The 17,564-nt window shown below is 36.6% G+C and overlaps 1 protein-coding gene across 5 annotated transcripts; it reads right to left on the bottom strand.

Annotated features, from left to right (window-relative positions):
- Positions 1 to 4,773: 4,773 nt before the first annotated feature.
- Positions 4,774 to 17,442, bottom strand: LOC106880900 (N-alpha-acetyltransferase 40). Of its 5 annotated transcripts, none has more exons than XM_052971481.1 (10): positions 17,291 to 17,442; positions 15,788 to 15,907; positions 12,136 to 12,180; positions 10,339 to 10,389; positions 9,729 to 9,781; positions 7,797 to 7,892; positions 6,900 to 7,061; positions 6,412 to 6,495; positions 5,487 to 5,564; positions 4,774 to 4,942 (listed from the first exon to the last, which is right to left on the bottom strand). In XM_052971481.1, the coding sequence occupies exons 2-10, from the start codon at positions 15,791 to 15,793 to the stop codon at positions 4,825 to 4,827; spliced, it is 693 nt and encodes a 230-aa protein (XP_052827441.1). In that variant the 5' UTR covers positions 15,794 to 15,907; positions 17,291 to 17,442; the 3' UTR covers positions 4,774 to 4,824. The 5 variants fall into 5 exon arrangements, with proteins under 5 accessions (XP_052827441.1, XP_014786548.1, XP_052827440.1 ...); XM_014931062.2 differs by having other exon boundaries at positions 15,788 to 15,946; positions 17,291 to 17,441; XM_052971480.1 differs by lacking the exon at positions 17,291 to 17,442 and having other exon boundaries at positions 15,788 to 15,950.
- Between the last annotated feature and the right edge of the window lie 122 nt (positions 17,443 to 17,564).

Consider the following 17,564-nt stretch of genomic DNA (forward strand, 5'->3'; position numbering starts at 1 on the left):
AATAATAATAATAATAATAATAATAATAATAATAATAATAATAATAATAATAATAATAATAATAATAATAATAATGATGGTAATATTGATCATGATAATGATACTGATAATGTTGATGATAATAAAAAGAAATTTATATTATTTATGTTTTGGAAACTGAAATGGGGGGGGAAAAAAAAAATCCCCTAGCTTGGGTTTCTAGTACTGTTGATAAATTATCTGATTGAAATTAGTTAATTTATTTTTTAATTTATGTTACTGAAATTGATTGGACAAAAACATTTATGATGTAACACTGGTAACATGTGTTGTTGGTATTTGCTGGAGATATCCAAATATTATTCACCAGAAAGGCATGGCTTTGTGGTCAAGCAGTGCACTTTGCAACCACATGGTCTCAGGTTCAGTCCCACTGTGTAGAATTTTGGGCAAGTGTCTTCTTATAGAACTACATTAAAGAGAGAGTCTTGTTTATAGAATTTTGCAGCTGCATACTCCTTCTTTCAATAACATTAAATCAGGAAATAATATCAGTTTTGAATTTTGGCACAAGACCAGAAATTTCGATGGAGTGAGCGGACGTTAAATGACGATGATATACATATATATATATATATATATCTGTGTGTGTGTGTATATATATGTTTATATGTTTGTGTGTCTGTGTTTGGCCCCGCACTATTGCTTAACAACCGATGTTGGTGTGTTTAAGTCCCTGTAACTTAGCGGTTTGGCAAAAGAGATTGATAGAACAAGTACTAGGCTTACAAAGAATAAGTCCTGGGGGTCGATTTGTTTGACTAAAGGTGGTGCTCCAGCATGGCCACAGTCAAATGACTGAAACAAGTAAAAGAGTAATTCCAACAGTTTTTGACGAATGAGATAATTTCTTTTCGTACTAAATCATGGAGTTATTTTAAATTAGTCGTTTTTTTTAAATTTTCATATACCCACCAACCCTACACTTTGCAAAGAAACTCTAATTTAATCATGAAAATTTATTAATTATTCAAGTAAATTTACTTTGTATTTATTTTCAATGTATTTATATGCTAGAGAAACTTGTACCAAATGTTTCCTGCTCACATGGCATTTTGTTTTGTAAATAGAATAATGCTTAAAAATACTACATGCTTACTACAGATCAGTGAAGGTTATTTGATTAAATTATTTGATTAAATTTCACATTTTTTCATTATCAGTTTTATTCATTTATCTTTTTTTTATGGCACGCCATATGAGATAAAGCTTCAAGCAAAAACTCTTATCTTTTAAATATCAAATAGTATAATTCATTTTCTTTTTAATGCTGGATCTCAGAGCATGTAAAGCTATATAAATAATCCTTTGTTCTATAGGAAAATTTGGGAAAGAGGGGACTAGTCAGTGCTCAACTGGTACTTATTTTAATGATTCCAAAAGGACGAAAGGTAAAATCAACCTCGGCAGAACTTGAACTCAGAACATAAAGCTGGAAGAAACATCACAATGAATTTTGTCTGGCGTGCTGATGATTCTGCTAGCTTGCCATCATAAGCTGTATAAATAATTCTTTCTACTGAAGGTACAAGGCCATGAAATTTTGGAGGAAGGAACTAGTAGATTACAAAAACCCAGTATTTCACTGGTACTTATTGACCCTGAAAGGATGAAAGGCAGTTCCTTGGTGGAATTTGAACTCAGAGCATAAAAACAGACAAAGTACCAATAAGCATTCGGCCCAGAGTGCTAATGATTCTACCAGCTCCCTGCCTTCAGGTTATGTAAGTAATCCTTTCTACTATAGGCACACGGCCTTGATTTTGTGGGGAGGGGGACAGTTGATCACATCGACCCCAGTACTCAATTGGTATTTAGTTTATCGACCCTGAAAGGATGAAAGGCTACGTTGAGCTTGGCGGAATTTGAACTCAACATAGCGACGGGTGAAATACTGCTAAACATTTCGTCAGGCATGCTAATAATTCTGCCAGCTGGCTGTTTTCAAGTTGTATAAAAAATAGCATGTAAAGATTGGGTTGGAAAATCCTTTTGATTGAAGAAGTCAAATATTTACATGCTATTTATTCATAGCTTTGTGTGTGCTTCGAGATCTACTATTCTGAAAATGGATTACTTCACATTCTCTCAAAAGTTTGTAAATTCTTATGACAGAAAGCACTGATGCTGGTGCCACGTAAAAACCACTGGTGATGGCACCATGTAGAAAGAGGCTAATACACTCTGTAGTGGTTGGCATTAGGAAGGGTATCCAGCTGTAGAAACCAAGCCAAAACAGACTATGGAACCTGGCACATATGTTTATGTATATATCTATGTGTGTGTCTTGTGTCTGTCCTCCCCGCCCATCATCACTTGATAACTGGTGTAGGTGTCTTTATGTCCCTGTAACTTAGCAGTTCAGCAAAAGAAACCAATAGAACGAGTACTAGGCTTAAAAAATAAGTCTATTTGTTCAGCTACTAAAAATCTTCAAGGCAGTGCTCCAGCATGGCCGCAGTCAAATGACTTGAACAAATAAAAGAATCAAAGAAAAGTATTCATTAATGTTTTTTTTATTTAGTGGAGGGAATTAAAAACACGTAACGTACACACATTTTAGGGGTTGGGGATGGGTGTGTGTGTGGAGTGTGAAGTCCTGATTACAAACCATAAATATCAGCATTACTTATAATTACCAATACTACTACCGGAACTTTCATCACAACCACAAGTCACCACCACCACCACCACTATTATTCTAATCACCTCAGCTATCTCCGCTATGAACCTTATCTGAAAACGTGTCCAGTTCAATCTGTTTACAATAATAATGGCTATGGTGATGACAGTGTTGATTGTTACTACACAAGCATGTTTTATTGTCTAGGGAGGGTCATTATGCTAATATTATTAACACACACACTGGTTCAATTCCACTCCTTTATTATGAGTCAATTAGTTAAATATCCAACTAACTAATTTAGTTGGATATTTAACCAATTGACTAATAATAAAAGGAGTGGAATTGAACCAGTGCATGTGTTAATCATATTAGCATAATGACTCTCTAGACACAGTAAAATTTGTTTCAACACACAAATTCACATAAAGAATCTTGCAAACCAGACACAAAAACATGTTTTATATTTTCAAAACTGAAATGAGAGAACTGCAGTCATTAAATAGGATACACAAACACACACACCATATTTTAAAATTTGAACTCAGAATGTACAGACAGACAAAACTTCATTAAGCATTTTGCCAAGCGAGCTAATGACTCAGACAGTCCACTGCTTGCCTCCAATGATGGAACAATGCATATCTACTAGCATTGCAATATACCACAAAGAAACATAGAAAGGTGTTCTGGTTTGGCTGAACAAAATTTATTTGAATGTAAATAGGGCTTTACAAGCAGAAAATAATTTTGTAAAACAAATGAAAGGAAAAAAAAGAAAATCCTTTTCATTTCTTTGTTATGACATGTAAATATGAAATAAATGCACTTTTCCATTGATGTCTTGGCTTTGCTTTCTTGATTGAAAATAATGGTTTCTGCTGATTGGCAGGGACAGGATAGACAATCACCCCAGTACTGATGGTTTGATATTTTATCAACCCTGAAAGGAGGAAAGGTAAAGTTGTCCTCAACAGGATGGATCATAAAACAATGAAGATTCTCTACAGGTAAAATATTTTATCTGAATTATTTTTTAATAAATCAGCATGGCTGTGTGGTTTAAGAAGCTTGCTTCCCAATCACTTGGTTTCTAGTTCAGTTCCACTGCATAGCACTTTGGGCAAGTGTCATCTACTGTAGCCCCTGGCCAAGCAAAACCTTGATTGGATTTGATAGACAGAAACTGAAAGGAGTCCATCATGTGTGTCTGTTTCTGTGTACCCTTGCCTAGGCATCATATAATAATTGTTAATGAGTACCATTTACAGTTCAGTGGAAAGTTGTAACCAATCTGTTAACTGTTACCATCATCAGCATTTAATGTCTGTTTTCCATGCTGACATGGGTTGGACAGTTTGACAGGAGCTGGCAAGCCACACCAGGCTCCAATTGTCTGTTTTGACATGGTTTCTATGGCTGGATGCCTTTCTTAATGCTAACCACTTTATGGAGTGTACTGGGTGCTTTTCTTGAAACACTGGATTGGGGGTTTCTTATGTGACACCGGCACAGATGCTTTATATGTGGCATCAGCTACTGTGAGCTTGCATGGCAAGGACCTCTTGGTTGAGTGAGAGAGTGAGTGTGTGTGTGGGGGAGCATGACCATAAAGGACATACCTATACGTGTGGATGGATGGTCAGTTTTACTTAGCCTGACATGTCTTTTCAAGCACAGCAAATCGCCAGAAGTCCCAGACCCTTGTCAACTCTTCAGTGAGGCCTAACTTCTGATGTTCCTTTCTCACCACTTCATTCCATGTCTTCCTTTGTCTACTCCTGCCACAGGTTCCCTCCACTTCTTTATGCAGCTGTCCTCATCCATACCAGCACAGTCTTCTTCTCTTTTGCACACAATTGATGTCTCTTATACCCAGTTTTCCTCTTACATCATTTACACTCTGTCATACATACACACTGACATTACCCACCCAGCAGAGCATGCTAACTTCATTTCTTTCAAGCCTTTGCATATCCTCAGTAATCACAGCCCAATTAATACGTTAAGTAGAATTTAGCTAACAGTAGTCAAATTGATATTTTTAACTAACTTCAACTGACTTTCGTTTTAATTAAAAAAAAACAAAAAAAAAACCACAAAATTCTGAATGATCATTATTTATATATATTTATATTCTATATATACAAATTTATAAAATGTTAAGTTGCTTTCTCAACCACAGAGGGTTTTTTTTCTGGCATAATTTTACTGAGTATTTCATAGCAATATTCTTCTTCGAAGAGTGGAGTTTGTGGCGAGATTTCATCAACACTGTATCTGTAAAAGAGAGAGGTTATAGTTTTACACACACACATGATCAGATATATATATATATATATTGTATGCATATGTACAAGGGCATGCTGAAAAGTTCTGTTTCTCATTTGCTAATTAGTAATAATTTGGAAAACAACTGATTTAAATTCATTTGATAATTCTAAGTCTATAATCTAGAACAGGAACAGTGGTTCTCAAAGTCCACGAAGCCCTTGGGGGTTCTTGTAAGATTTTATTAAAATTTATGAGCAATAAATTGGTTATATTTCTACAATAGACAAAACACTTTATTAATTTTTTTTATACAATTCCTAATAATATTTAATTCTAAAATTATAAGATTTTTGAAACATTGAATGGGTGTGAGGGTCCATCCAAGTAAAATAGGAACCAAAGAGGTCTACAAGCCAAAAATGGCTGCGGAACACTGATCCAGAAGTTAAAAGGCTTAAGGTTAGTTTTACTTCCTCTTTAAATCAAAAAATGGTTTCGGAACGTGTCCAGTAACAGAAAAGAAATGAAGGCAAAAACAAAAGTCACTTACTTTAGCTTATTTACAAAAAAATCTCTTCCAACAGGATTGTGTTTAAATATAGTCAGCATTACTTTCTTCATGTCTGTTCTATAATGAAGAGATTTTACGTAATTAATAATAGGAAATAATTGAGTTACTTAACAATAGAAGAAACTGATAGAATAAGTACTAGTCCCTTGTATAAGTCTCTTGGGGTGGGGTCCAATTTGTTCAACTAAAACCTTTCAAGGCAGTGCTCTAACATGGCCACAGTCAAGTGAGTGAAACAAGTAAAAGAATAGAAGAATTCTTGGTCAAGTGATTGGCAATAAGAAAAGATCCAATTGTAGAAACCACACCAAGAATGGAACATTTGAGTGAGACAATTCTTTTTTGGAACGTTTCTATGTCTCACGACCATGCAATATCATTCTTCATACACAAGCATCGATCAACAGTTCATTCAGAGAGAAATTACCTCCGTTACCAGCACAGGCAGGAGCTCACTAAATATTAACACTTTCTTCTTGTTTTGATCACTCATGTATGCATAATTATATATATATATATATATCATCATCGTTTAATGTCCGCTTTCCATGCTAGCATGAGTTGGATGATTTGACTGGGGACTGGCGAACTAGATGGCTACACCGGACTCCAATCTGATCTGGCACAGTTTCTACAGCTGGATGCCCTTCCTAACGCCAACCACTCCGAGAGTGTAGTGGGTGCTTTTACGTGCCACCAGCGCGAGGGCCAGTCACACGGTACTGGCAACGGCCACGCTCAAAATGGTGTTTTTTATGTGCCACCTGCACTGGAGCCAGTCCAGCAGCACTGGCAACGACCTCGCTCAAATGATTTTCTAATGTGCCATCAGCACAAGTGCTAGAAGGCGACGCCGCTAACGATTATGCTCAAATGGTGCTATTTATGGGCCACTAATACTTACTTATGAGCAAGCAACTCCAGGATTTGCATTAAGAATTTGCCAAGTCCTTTTCGTCGTGCTTCAGGCATAATTTGGATTTCATAACTGAAAATAACAAAAACAAATGACATAAAATATGCAATAAAAAAAATGGAAATAAATATATAAAAGTTACTATGCATTCATTCTAATGAAACTAGCAAAAGTTGAATAGTCATGAATATTCAAAATCCCACTTTGAGTTGATTCCTTTTACATAGGAACAGAGTCCCAGAAAGTTATAAAAGCTGAACATAGTGTGTTATCCGAGATCAGTGATGAATGAATCAGTGATAAATGAGGCTACATTTAATCATGCAGATGTAAAATAAGACAAGTCATACTCCTGAAATATATGTATATACTATAGCCCAGGGGTCGGGTAACACTTTTTAACCAATGACTGAAACAAGTAGAAGATAAAAGATAAAGATACTAGTGGATTGAACATAACGGTAACACCAACTTACCAATAAAGTACTTCATCATCACATTCTAAATCGAACCTAAAATGAACACAGGCGACTGGCTTCTTACTGTCCAAATCTCTTGCTATCAAATACCATGCTTTGTCTTCTGTCATTTCAGTTTTCTTCTCTCGGTCACTCCATCCCCAATCACTAGCTTCATACCTAATGTAAGTGGAAAAAGGAAAAAAAGAAAAAGAAACAATAATTAATTTTTGGAAAATGGGTAAATATGCACAAGTGATTGATGCCAGGGCTGCCTGACTGGTTCCTGTGCCAGCGGCACATAAAAAGCACTATCCGAACATGATCGATGCCAGGGCTGCCTCCTGTGCTGGTGGTACATAAAAAGCACCATCCGAATGTGGCCGATGCCAGTGCTCCCTGACTGGTTCCTGTGTCGGTGGAACATAGAAAGCACCACAATTTGGCAGAATTACAACTCACAACGTAAAGACATGCAAAATGCCATCAAGCCTTTTGTCCAGCTCACCACCTTTAATAATTATAATAGTAATGAATCAGGTTTGACCCCTGCAAGATTCCTCTTCCTACACTTGGATGTACATCACCTCAACCTTTCTATTACCACATTCATGTCAAAATACACTGCCTTTGTTCCAATAAATTTTGGAAATAATCATGATTTTATTAAAATAAGTTTGTCAGTGTTAACCTAGTGTTTGCAACGAAAATTAACATGATATTTTGATGCAAGTTCTTAATTTAGATCACTTTAAAATGGAATTTATATCACAGAACCATGAATGGTTGGTATCAAAGGATACATAATAGATTGAAGGCATATTCTTGGGTTTTAGGTAAATGTCTTTCCCACCACAAGTAAGAAATAAACAGAAGAAAACGTAAGAGAAATATTATAGTAAAAAAAATTCTTACAATGACTGCATATTAGATTTCGTCAACTGAAATGCCCAGTCAATGGTTTCCTTATCAAGTTCAGACACCTTTGAACATTCGATTTTAATGTCTAATCTGTAAAAAGAAAAAAAAAAAATCTCAGTGATGGACTTTGTTTAAAATTGTTATTTTTGTTTATTAATTTTTCTCGAGCCCAAGGATTCATAATGCCAATCAACCAGTTTCCATGGTGGTGTATAAGTGACTCTAAGATCTCAACACTACTCCTGAACCGGGAGCTAGTCTGTTACAGGGTACAAGGTAAGCAATTTTGAGCGGCGAGGAGAAGTCAGTTACGTCAACCCCAGTACCTGACTGGTACTTTATTTTATTGATCCCAAAGGTATGAAAGGAAAAAAGTTACCTTCAGTGGGATTTGAACTCAGAACATAAAAACTGAAGAAATGTAGCTAAGCATTTTGTCTGGAGAAGCTAAGAATTCTGCCAGCTTACTGCCTTTAATATTAAAATAATTACATTAAATTTTGTATTAAATAAACATAACAATGACCACAAACTTAATTAGAATATCCCTGCTTCTACTGGTGCTTTGAGGTTCTGGTAGTTGTGACACGACATTCCTGATACTGTAGAAAACAATTGTCTAGGCGTTCTCAAATTATAGAATTCTGTATCAGCACTCTTAAAACTACCAGGTACATTTCTATGGTTACTTCCTTCACAGAAAACTGGTGCAAATAGCCTTGCATCAGAATATGACCAATTGAGAAATATGAACAAAGGATTCTTCAGCTGACATCCTCATCATTTAACCCTTTTGTTACCATATTTCTGTTGACATATACTGCCCTTTTTTTCAATCAATTTTTAAAATAATGAAGAATTTAGTAAAATAACTTTCTCATTATTAAGCTGAAGTCTGGAATAAATTAGAATCAAATTTTGATGGAAGATTATAATTTAGACCCTTTTAGAACAGCAAGTTTATGCCATGGAACCTACAGCAGTCTCAGACAGGTTAACGTCAGTTTTTCAGGCCAGCATGGACTGGATGGTATATGATATGGTCCAAGAAGCTGCAGAGTTGCATCAGGCCTCAGTATCAGCTTTGGCATAGTTTCTATGGCAGGATGATCTTCCTAATGCCAACTGATAAATACCCAACAAACAATTAATTTTTATGACTAGTACACTGATCTAGTTTACCTTAAAAGCCATATCCAACCATAAAATACTATTTGTTTTATGTTCAAACTGGTCAAATAGTCACTTACACTTATGCTACGATGTCATACTGAAGGTAAACAATTCCATAATCAAAGATAATGCATGACTAATTCAAAACAATGTGAATAAATAAGCATTACAATTCCAAAATGCGTTTTTTATATATGACAATTTTATCAATATTTTGTTTGCCTTCACTAAAGATTGATCTGTTGTTGTTGTTGGCACTCCGTCGCTTACGACGTCGAGGGTTCCAGTTGATCCGATCAACGGAACAGCCTGCTCGTGAAATTAACGTGCAAGTGGCTGAGCACTCCACGGACACGTGTACCCGTAACTTAGTTCTCAGGGATATTCAGCGTGACACAGTGTGACAAGGCTGACCCTTTTGAATTACAGGCACAACAGAAACAGGAAGTAAGAGTGAGAGAAAGTTGTGGTGAAAGAGTACAGCAGGGTTTGCCACCATCCCCTGCCGGAGCCTCGTGGAGCTTTTAGGTGTTTTCACTCAATAAACACTCACAACGCCCGGTCTGGGAATCGAAACCGTGATCCTATGACTGCGAGTCCGCTGCCCTAACCACTGGGCCATTACGCCTCCACTCTGAGGAGTAAGCAGAACATTAATATGTCACTACTTAGATAACTGAAAACACACATACACAACAGTCAGATATATAGCTAAAAATTATAATAAACTTATAAACCTAAATTTAAACATACCCATTTCTTTCAAACTTTTTGAATGGCATCAACATAGACAGAGGGTCTTCCAGCTGCAATATTAGAGATGAATAAGAAAGAAAAATTAGAAAAGTTTTAATTTTAAAACATGACCTCAGATCAAATTTCTTGCTAAACTTCACCATTTCATATCCACTTTTCCATGCTTGCATGGATCAGGTAATTTATTCAGGCAGATTTTTTACAGCCAGATGTCCTTCCTGTTGTCAATCTTCACCTGTTTCCAAGCAAGGTAATATTTTCCTATGGCTAGATATGTTTTTCATGGAAGACTGGAAATGAGCGACTTTGCTTGTATGGTGGTGGTACTCATTTACAACTATCACATGATATCTAGAGTACATACAAACACATACACAATGGACTTCCTTCAGTTTCCATCTATCATATTCCCCCACAAGGCTTTAGTTGGCCTGGGGCTACTGAAGAAGGCACTCAACCAAGTTGCAACACAGTAGAATCGAAACCAAGAACACATGGCCGGGAAGCAAGTGTATTAGTCACAGAGCCATGCATTTTATTGCAACAGACACAGTAAAAGAATAACTTAATTCTGAAAATTGCTAGTGCAACAAATTTAATAACATACCTTATTAGCAGCTTCAACTTTCGCAATTGACGCTTTTAAACGAGAAATTTCCTAAAAATATCAAAAAAGAAAAAAAAAAAAGTCAATTCCTAAGTTTACAAACCAAAACCTTGCTGTCTTATTTTCACCACTATCATTGTCATTAGACTAGAAAATTATGCGAGGGGTGCTGAACAAGTTTTCAGCCCAACTTGTATTTATAACTGCAGCATTCATGCCTTACACACACACACATTCACAAGCTAGAAGCTGCTACACATACACTGACATTTCCCTGATCTAATTGATGGTATTTAGCTCCCAACCAGCCATAACTGAACAAGCTGATGATCAAATGCATTTCTGCTGTGATCATTGCATCAGTTTAAAGATATAGTGTAGTTTGAGGTACATTTAAGCTATTATTTCTCACAGACTGAACAATCATGTAGTGGCTTCCTTGTTGGTTTGTATTAATAATCAGTTGTAGCCATTTCTCTTCAGAATATTACAAACAAGCAGGATCCATGGAAATACTATGGTGTAAGCCAGCATATTTGAAAATCTACTTCCCCTTCATCCAAGATTATGTGTATGTCTATTTTCATAATACCGATAAACATTTAAACCTAGTAAAAAAAACAGAAAAAGGATTACTGATAGTACCCCACCATATCCTATCCACAGCCTTTGGTCTGGAACATGTAAAAGATAAAAGTGTAACAATCACAGCTATTTACTAAGGTTATTTCACTTTAACTCATTAGTGTTTAAACGGATCATATCCAGCCAAAATAGTCTACCTGTTTTCTGTTCAAACTGGCCAGGTGTGGCCTCTCTCACCTATCCAGCAATGTCATTCTTAAAATAGACACCCACATCATTGATATCCCAAAGCTACAAGGTAATAAATGATTAATTCAAAACAATGTGAATAAACAAGCAATACATTTGGCAGAGTAATTTGAATGCTCAAGGATTAAGATAACTGTTTACTGATATATCTTTTAATGCATAAATTTATAGATCAGGGGTTCTCAACCAGGGTCCATATAAGATTTTTGAAGATCCACAATAGTATGTTAAGGGCCTCTGAAAAAATTTTGCTCTAGATATATGTATTGGCGTGTATTGCAAGAAACATCTAGGTTCCTTTCTCTAACATTTTACAAAGTTCAACCAACACAAGTTAATGGGTGAAAAACGAAATAAGAAGAAAAAAGTCTCTACAAAACTAGTTTTTAAACATCAAATGGCTAGGGGGGGGGGGTCCACCAGAATAAAATAGTAGTCAAAAGTGTCTATCAATAGAAAATGGTTGAGAACTCCTGTTATAGATCTTCACGATATTGTTTGATTATGTTAAAATCAAAAATCAAATCACAATAAAAAATGGAAATTGTAGTCGTGGCTGATGCCAGTGCCGCCTGACTGGCACCCGTGCTGGTGGCACGCAATAAGCACCATTCATGTGTGGGTCGTTGCCAGTGCTGCCTGACTGGCTCCCTGTGCCAATAGCACATAAAAAGCACCATCTGAATATGGCCGATGCCAGTGCTGGTAACGATCATGCTCAAAAGGTGCTATTATGTGCCACCAGCTACTCTGACAATGATCACACTCGAATGGTGCTCTTAGTGCTCCACTGCTACAGGTGCCATCACGATTTCGCGATATAAACAAAAACACAAAAAACTGGGGGAGGGGGGGGGGCTGTTAAATTTGTGAATTTCAATAGCATATGGAGAAAGAAAGAAACAAACGCTTAATAAACAAAACAGCTTTTTCAGTAATGGCGTTGGCACCATGCTTCCATACCTGCAGTTTCTTTTGTCTTTTTTCTTTTGATTTAGCAGTTCTTCTCTGAAACAAGAAAAAAAAAAAAAACATCAACCTGTGTTTAGGATATTCTTGGAATACAGCAATCATTAGCTGTGCAGTAAGAAGCTTGCTTCCCAACCACATGGCTCCGGGTTCAGTCCCACTGCGTGGCACCTTGGGCAGATGTCTTCTACTATAGTGCAAGGCCAATGAAAGCTTTGAGTAGATTTAGTAGATGGAAACTGAAAGAAGCCTGTTGTGTGTGTGAGTGTGTTGTCATAGTGTATGTGTCTCCCCTCCCACCATTTGACAACCAGTGTTGGTTTGTTTATGTCTCTGTACTCCTTCAAGGTGGTGCTCCAGCATGGCTGCACTCCAATAAGTGAAACAGGTAGAAGACTGAAGATGTCAAAATGCAATTCTATGTGGAGAATTACCTTGGAAATCTTTCGAGAAAGTATAAACAATAACGTGTCTTGAATGGCACAACAATGCTTTCCTTGCTGGCATGGGTTGGACGGTTTGAGTGAGGGCTGGCAAGCCAGAAGGCTGCACCAGGCTTCAATCCGATCTGGCAAGGTACTTCTACAGCTGGATGCCTTTCCTAATGCCAACCACTCCAAGAGTGTAGTGGGTGCTTTTTACATGCCACCGAGTCCCAACCTCATGGTTTCAGGTTCAGTCCCAATGCATGGCACCTGGAGCAAGTGTCTTCTATTTGCTTAATCAAAACCTTGCGAATTGATTTGGTGCATGGAAACTGAAACTCTCTGTGTTATATATGCATGTATGTATAAATGTTGAGTGTCTACTTGTTTTTGACATTGTGTAGTAGTTGTAAATGAGCATCACTGTCATACAAGCAGTGTTGTCCATTTCCAATATTCGGCAAAAGCTTGCCTAGTCATGGGGAAATAACACCTTATTTGCAACCAGGTGAGGGTTGGCAACAGGAAGGGCATCGACCCGTAGAAAATCTGCCTCAATAATTCCGTCCAACCCATGCAAGTTTAAAAAGTGGACGTTAAACGACGACGACGACATGACATGAAGTTCTCGTTTTCCTGGCAACTAATAGGAGACAACTCTAGACTTTGAACTGAATAAGTTGATTTCAGCAATGGTACTGCAAACAAATTGCAAATAGAAATGTACAGCAAACTACTGCACACACCCAAACATCAATAGACCCCTTAAATCCAACTTCGAGAGTACCTGACAACTTTCTCAAATTTATTCCAAATGACTCAACTGCTGTCCACCAAATGAGTGCACATGAACCAAAGAAGGACCGTCTATGTGATCGTTCGACATGCTAGAAATAGCAGCCAAATCTTCCTAAAAGCCTACCGTCTTATAAAAAGATTATATTGGGTAATGTCATCCTAGATACACAACGTCTATATAAAAGACAAGTAGGTCATATTTGGAACGTCTTTATCTCTGTATAAAACTGAAGTCATTCTTGGAACGCCTCTGTTTGAACAGAAGATGGGATAGTCATTGTTGGAACACCATCAGAGGACTTTAGAAATAATGCATTTCTAAATCTCTCAGAGAGATTTGTGCAGTAGTGATACGATGAAGTAGTTGTATGCTGTCAACTTAATGTGACAGTCCCCTGAAGGGAATACTACTACTGCTGGTTAGACCTGGGAAGTTGCACCGCTTCCTGTCGGCCTTGACGCATTTCCTGTGTCCCCTTGTAAACATAAGGACATATAAAAACACGTGCAGTCACCTACAGACTGAGCTTCCAAATCCTGTTTCCTGACTGGGTGAAAATGATCAAACTTTAAACCTCTATAACTTTTTAAAAACATTGTTCTACAAAAAGTGAAATTCAGCTTGAAAAAGTATATTAATGTGCCAAATTTTAAAATTCTCCATAAACTTTAATTTTTGAAATGCTGGCAACCAAACTAACTAGATCCAGGTCTTGAGATTCAGCCTGAAAAATTACATCAATACACCGAATTTGAAAATTTTCACTTGGCCGCTATTTGCTTGTACTGGTCGCATCCAGAACTCGGATGTTCTCGGACCCCGCATTGCCGATTTCCTCCGTAAAATTGGGATAACAGCAGCTCGTCTGAGAAATGAGCTCTGCAAGGTGGGGGAAGCTGTTGCAGCTAAAGACACCGGCCATTTCCGCGGCAGTGCCTTTGCTATTTATGTCGACGACGCGCGGCTGAAGGTACCATTCAGACTGGGATGCACAGCCTGTTACTCTCTCCCCCCACTTTCTTTCGTTGTTTAATGCTCATCCTTTTTTATTTGTATTTTTGTTTCCTTGTTGAAGTAATTCTGTGATTGCTGTTTCGGTGGTTGATTTCTGATTTCATATTTTCCTAAAATGAGAACATTCAACAAAAGACAAGAGAGAGAGAGAGAGAAACCCTTCGTGACTCCACGCAGTCTACGTCGTTGGCACTACGACAATAAAACATACGCGGACAACCTGGTTTAATATTCGACGACTCAGATAACCTATTTGGATAACGCAAGATGAACAACTCAGTATTGCAACGAGGTATATAGCATGATTGTTAGCTTACTTGAGCTTGAAGCGTTACGGTCAAAATCTCTCGCGGACGAAGCCTACGAATGATTGACAACATATCTCAATGAAAAATTGTTTCAATCACTTGAACAACTGAGTGGCACAGCTCCCAGGTCTGAAGGATTCTTCCCAAAATGTTGATATTCTCCAACTTTCGTTGGGGAATTTTCTGTACTATTTGTCAAAGTGCCAACGTCGATCTTCATTCGTTTCCTTGGTTTCTACTGTTTCACGTCATAATGAATGGTCCAAGTTAATTTTCAAAGCCTGCCGATACTTCTTCAGTTTAAACGCAACGCGACAGCGAAAACATTTCAAAATCATTGTCCAACCTAAGTTTATTACACGTGATTTTGATTATGCTATTCCGGCTGTATAAATATTTGAAGTGGCAGAAAAGCCACCAAGAACAGTGCAGAGGCTGCTGAAAAAGCATCTAGATGGCTGCAGCCGAAAAGTAGTGATCGGTGGGGTCAGCAGAAGGCCGTTTGGACACGAACCAAAGCTTGTTCAACCTAAGCCATGTTGTAAGACCAGAAACAACCACTGAGTCCGAAGTACATTGACAATGAACCTACGTATTGCATCTGCAGATGTTTGTGGAACTATTTGAGATAAGATGTACAAACCCCAAGAATAATGACATTGACGAATCGTAATCAATCACAACATTTCTACATTTGGCATATTTTGCAGAGAAATAAATTTATAGAGCCAATATAAAAAAAATGTCCCAAAATTTACTATATTATTGTCAACATTGGCGCGCGAAAGTTACATTTCGAAACATTAGTGACAGGATTTCAGCATGTAACATTTAAAAGTATTTGCATAATATATTGGAAATCTTATCAATGAAATAACACACTATAAAGGAAAACTTTTTCTAACAATGAAATAATCCAATGTAAATTTTTCTTGTAGCAATGCCAAACACCATGTGTACGTCAAGTAATGAAACAAAGTAACTATCAGCTACAAATATTGTAAAATAAAGGATTATAAAACGGAATATTAAAAATTTATATCCAAATTTAGATGAATCTCTAGAATTAATCTAATAAAAATTACAACTGTAATACTCACCCCCATGTTTGTTAGTTAATGGCTTGCACCGTTTCCCGCCTTTTTCCTTTATTGTTTATATCTTCTATTGAGTTACCTCCCTTAAACAGCTGACTTGTTCCTGATTGATCTTTCCTTCAGCTGTTAAATTAGGGTTTAAATTAGTCAATGTCGGTGGAGCTATTGATAAGTAGGAAATAAAAGCGTTTTTCGATTACATATTAAGTATAATACTTTTATTATTCAATCTTTTCCCTTTTTATGTCTCTAAACAGGGAGTCTCCAACAGATATAGTTCAATTTTATTTTTTTAATAAAAACGGTTTACCATTTCTGAAATGAGTGTGAAAAACCAAACCAATATCTACATGGAGATTTATCTAAATCGGACCACATCATTTCATCCTGTCACTATTTTTTTAATGGCTTCATTTAATTACAAAATTCGAAGGCATGATTAAACATTTTAGGAATTTACTTTCACCAGCTTACAATAAAGAGCAAAAAATATTCAAGGCAGTAATGAAATGCCTTACAGAACGGAATCATTAAATCGAGAAAAAAAAATTGTTTTATTTTCTGCATGCCCATTCTTAAAGTCCTCCTAAATATTGGATATTCTTGCGATAAAGTTCCAATTCACATCGTTGTTGTAGTCTTTTGATACTAACAGTAATGTGAAAAACATGAACATTGCACATCCCCCAGAATAATGTTACTATACCTATGTAAAATAAAGTGGAAAGTCTTTAAAAATTATAGTTGGTGAATTAAAATATCTGAATGAATGTGAAGTTTTAAGAATAAGGTTGACATTCAAGAAATAGCAGTCAAATACCTTTCAAACTACATCATACAACCGTAGGATAATAATGGCTCTAGATAGTTTATGTCCGAATAAAGATGCAATAGTCATTGATGGAATACAGTGGAATAGCAAAGGTTTTCAGTGTCCAGGGGTAAAGACTCTTTTGGAGCCACTATCTTAACAGGCATGAGAAGCCAGAGGATATTTTAAGAACGAAGACGACTGTTCAAACCCCGCCTATATCTGAGGTGGACTTTATTCAAAAGTTTGATTCATGAGTACTGAACAACAACGGTAACAAATATTGTATGTTGTAAGGATCAATTACTATTTTTGCGACCGAGTTTTAATTTTCGGGTGGAACTTTGAGATATTAATCTCACCAATATCTACAGTAGGCGAATCGCCTTAAAAATATTTCGAATACATCTTGGACATTGCACATACCACTTTCCTTCACATGTCACTTATAGTGTGTTGATTCTTCCGAGAAAGCATTCTTGGTGAAACTTGCCTCCGCTTTTCTTCCCCACTGTTTTTATAATCTAAACTGAATATTATCTATATTAATTCACCTCTCACGATCCTCCTATTCTTATAAAGAAAAGTTGTGAACATCATCTCATCTACACTGCCTCTACTTCCTTAAATCTGTTCAAGTAATCAATTAAAAAAACAGAAACAATTTTTTTTAAATGTAGAAAAAAATTATTAACCCATGAATGAAACTCATTGAATACTGCCTTGTCCATTGTACCAATGTTCAAATATAGTCTTCTGCTTCTCCTAACTTGCGTTGTCACCCACATCTCCCAAACTACTGTGCCACGTTTTTCAGAACCTTGAGAATTTCTGAATTCTTTTTCTTTAGATTTGCATTATTCTGAAACTGTACATATATCTGTTACTTTCTAGATATTTACAATAGATAATTTCTATATAATAATTCGAATTAAACTTAATCACAACCTTATATACTTATCTTAATTC

The sequence above is a fragment of the Octopus bimaculoides genome, chromosome 11 (assembly GCF_001194135.2).
Source record: "Octopus bimaculoides isolate UCB-OBI-ISO-001 chromosome 11, ASM119413v2, whole genome shotgun sequence".
NCBI classification, from domain to species: Eukaryota; Metazoa; Mollusca; class Cephalopoda; order Octopoda; family Octopodidae; genus Octopus; species Octopus bimaculoides.

Coding starts and splice junctions, on each gene's coding strand:
- LOC106880900 (XM_014931061.2), bottom strand. CDS start 14,759: ATGTTGTCAATCATTCGTAGGCTTCGTCCGCGAGAGATTTTGACCGTA. Junction 5,565..6,411: donor CTGGAGTTGCTTGCTCATAA/GTAAGTATTAGT, acceptor TCTTCATTATAG/AACAGACATGAAGAAAGTAA. Junction 4,943..5,486: donor TTTTTTGTAAATAAGCTAAA/GTAAGTGACTTT, acceptor TCTCTTTTACAG/ATACAGTGTTGATGAAATCT.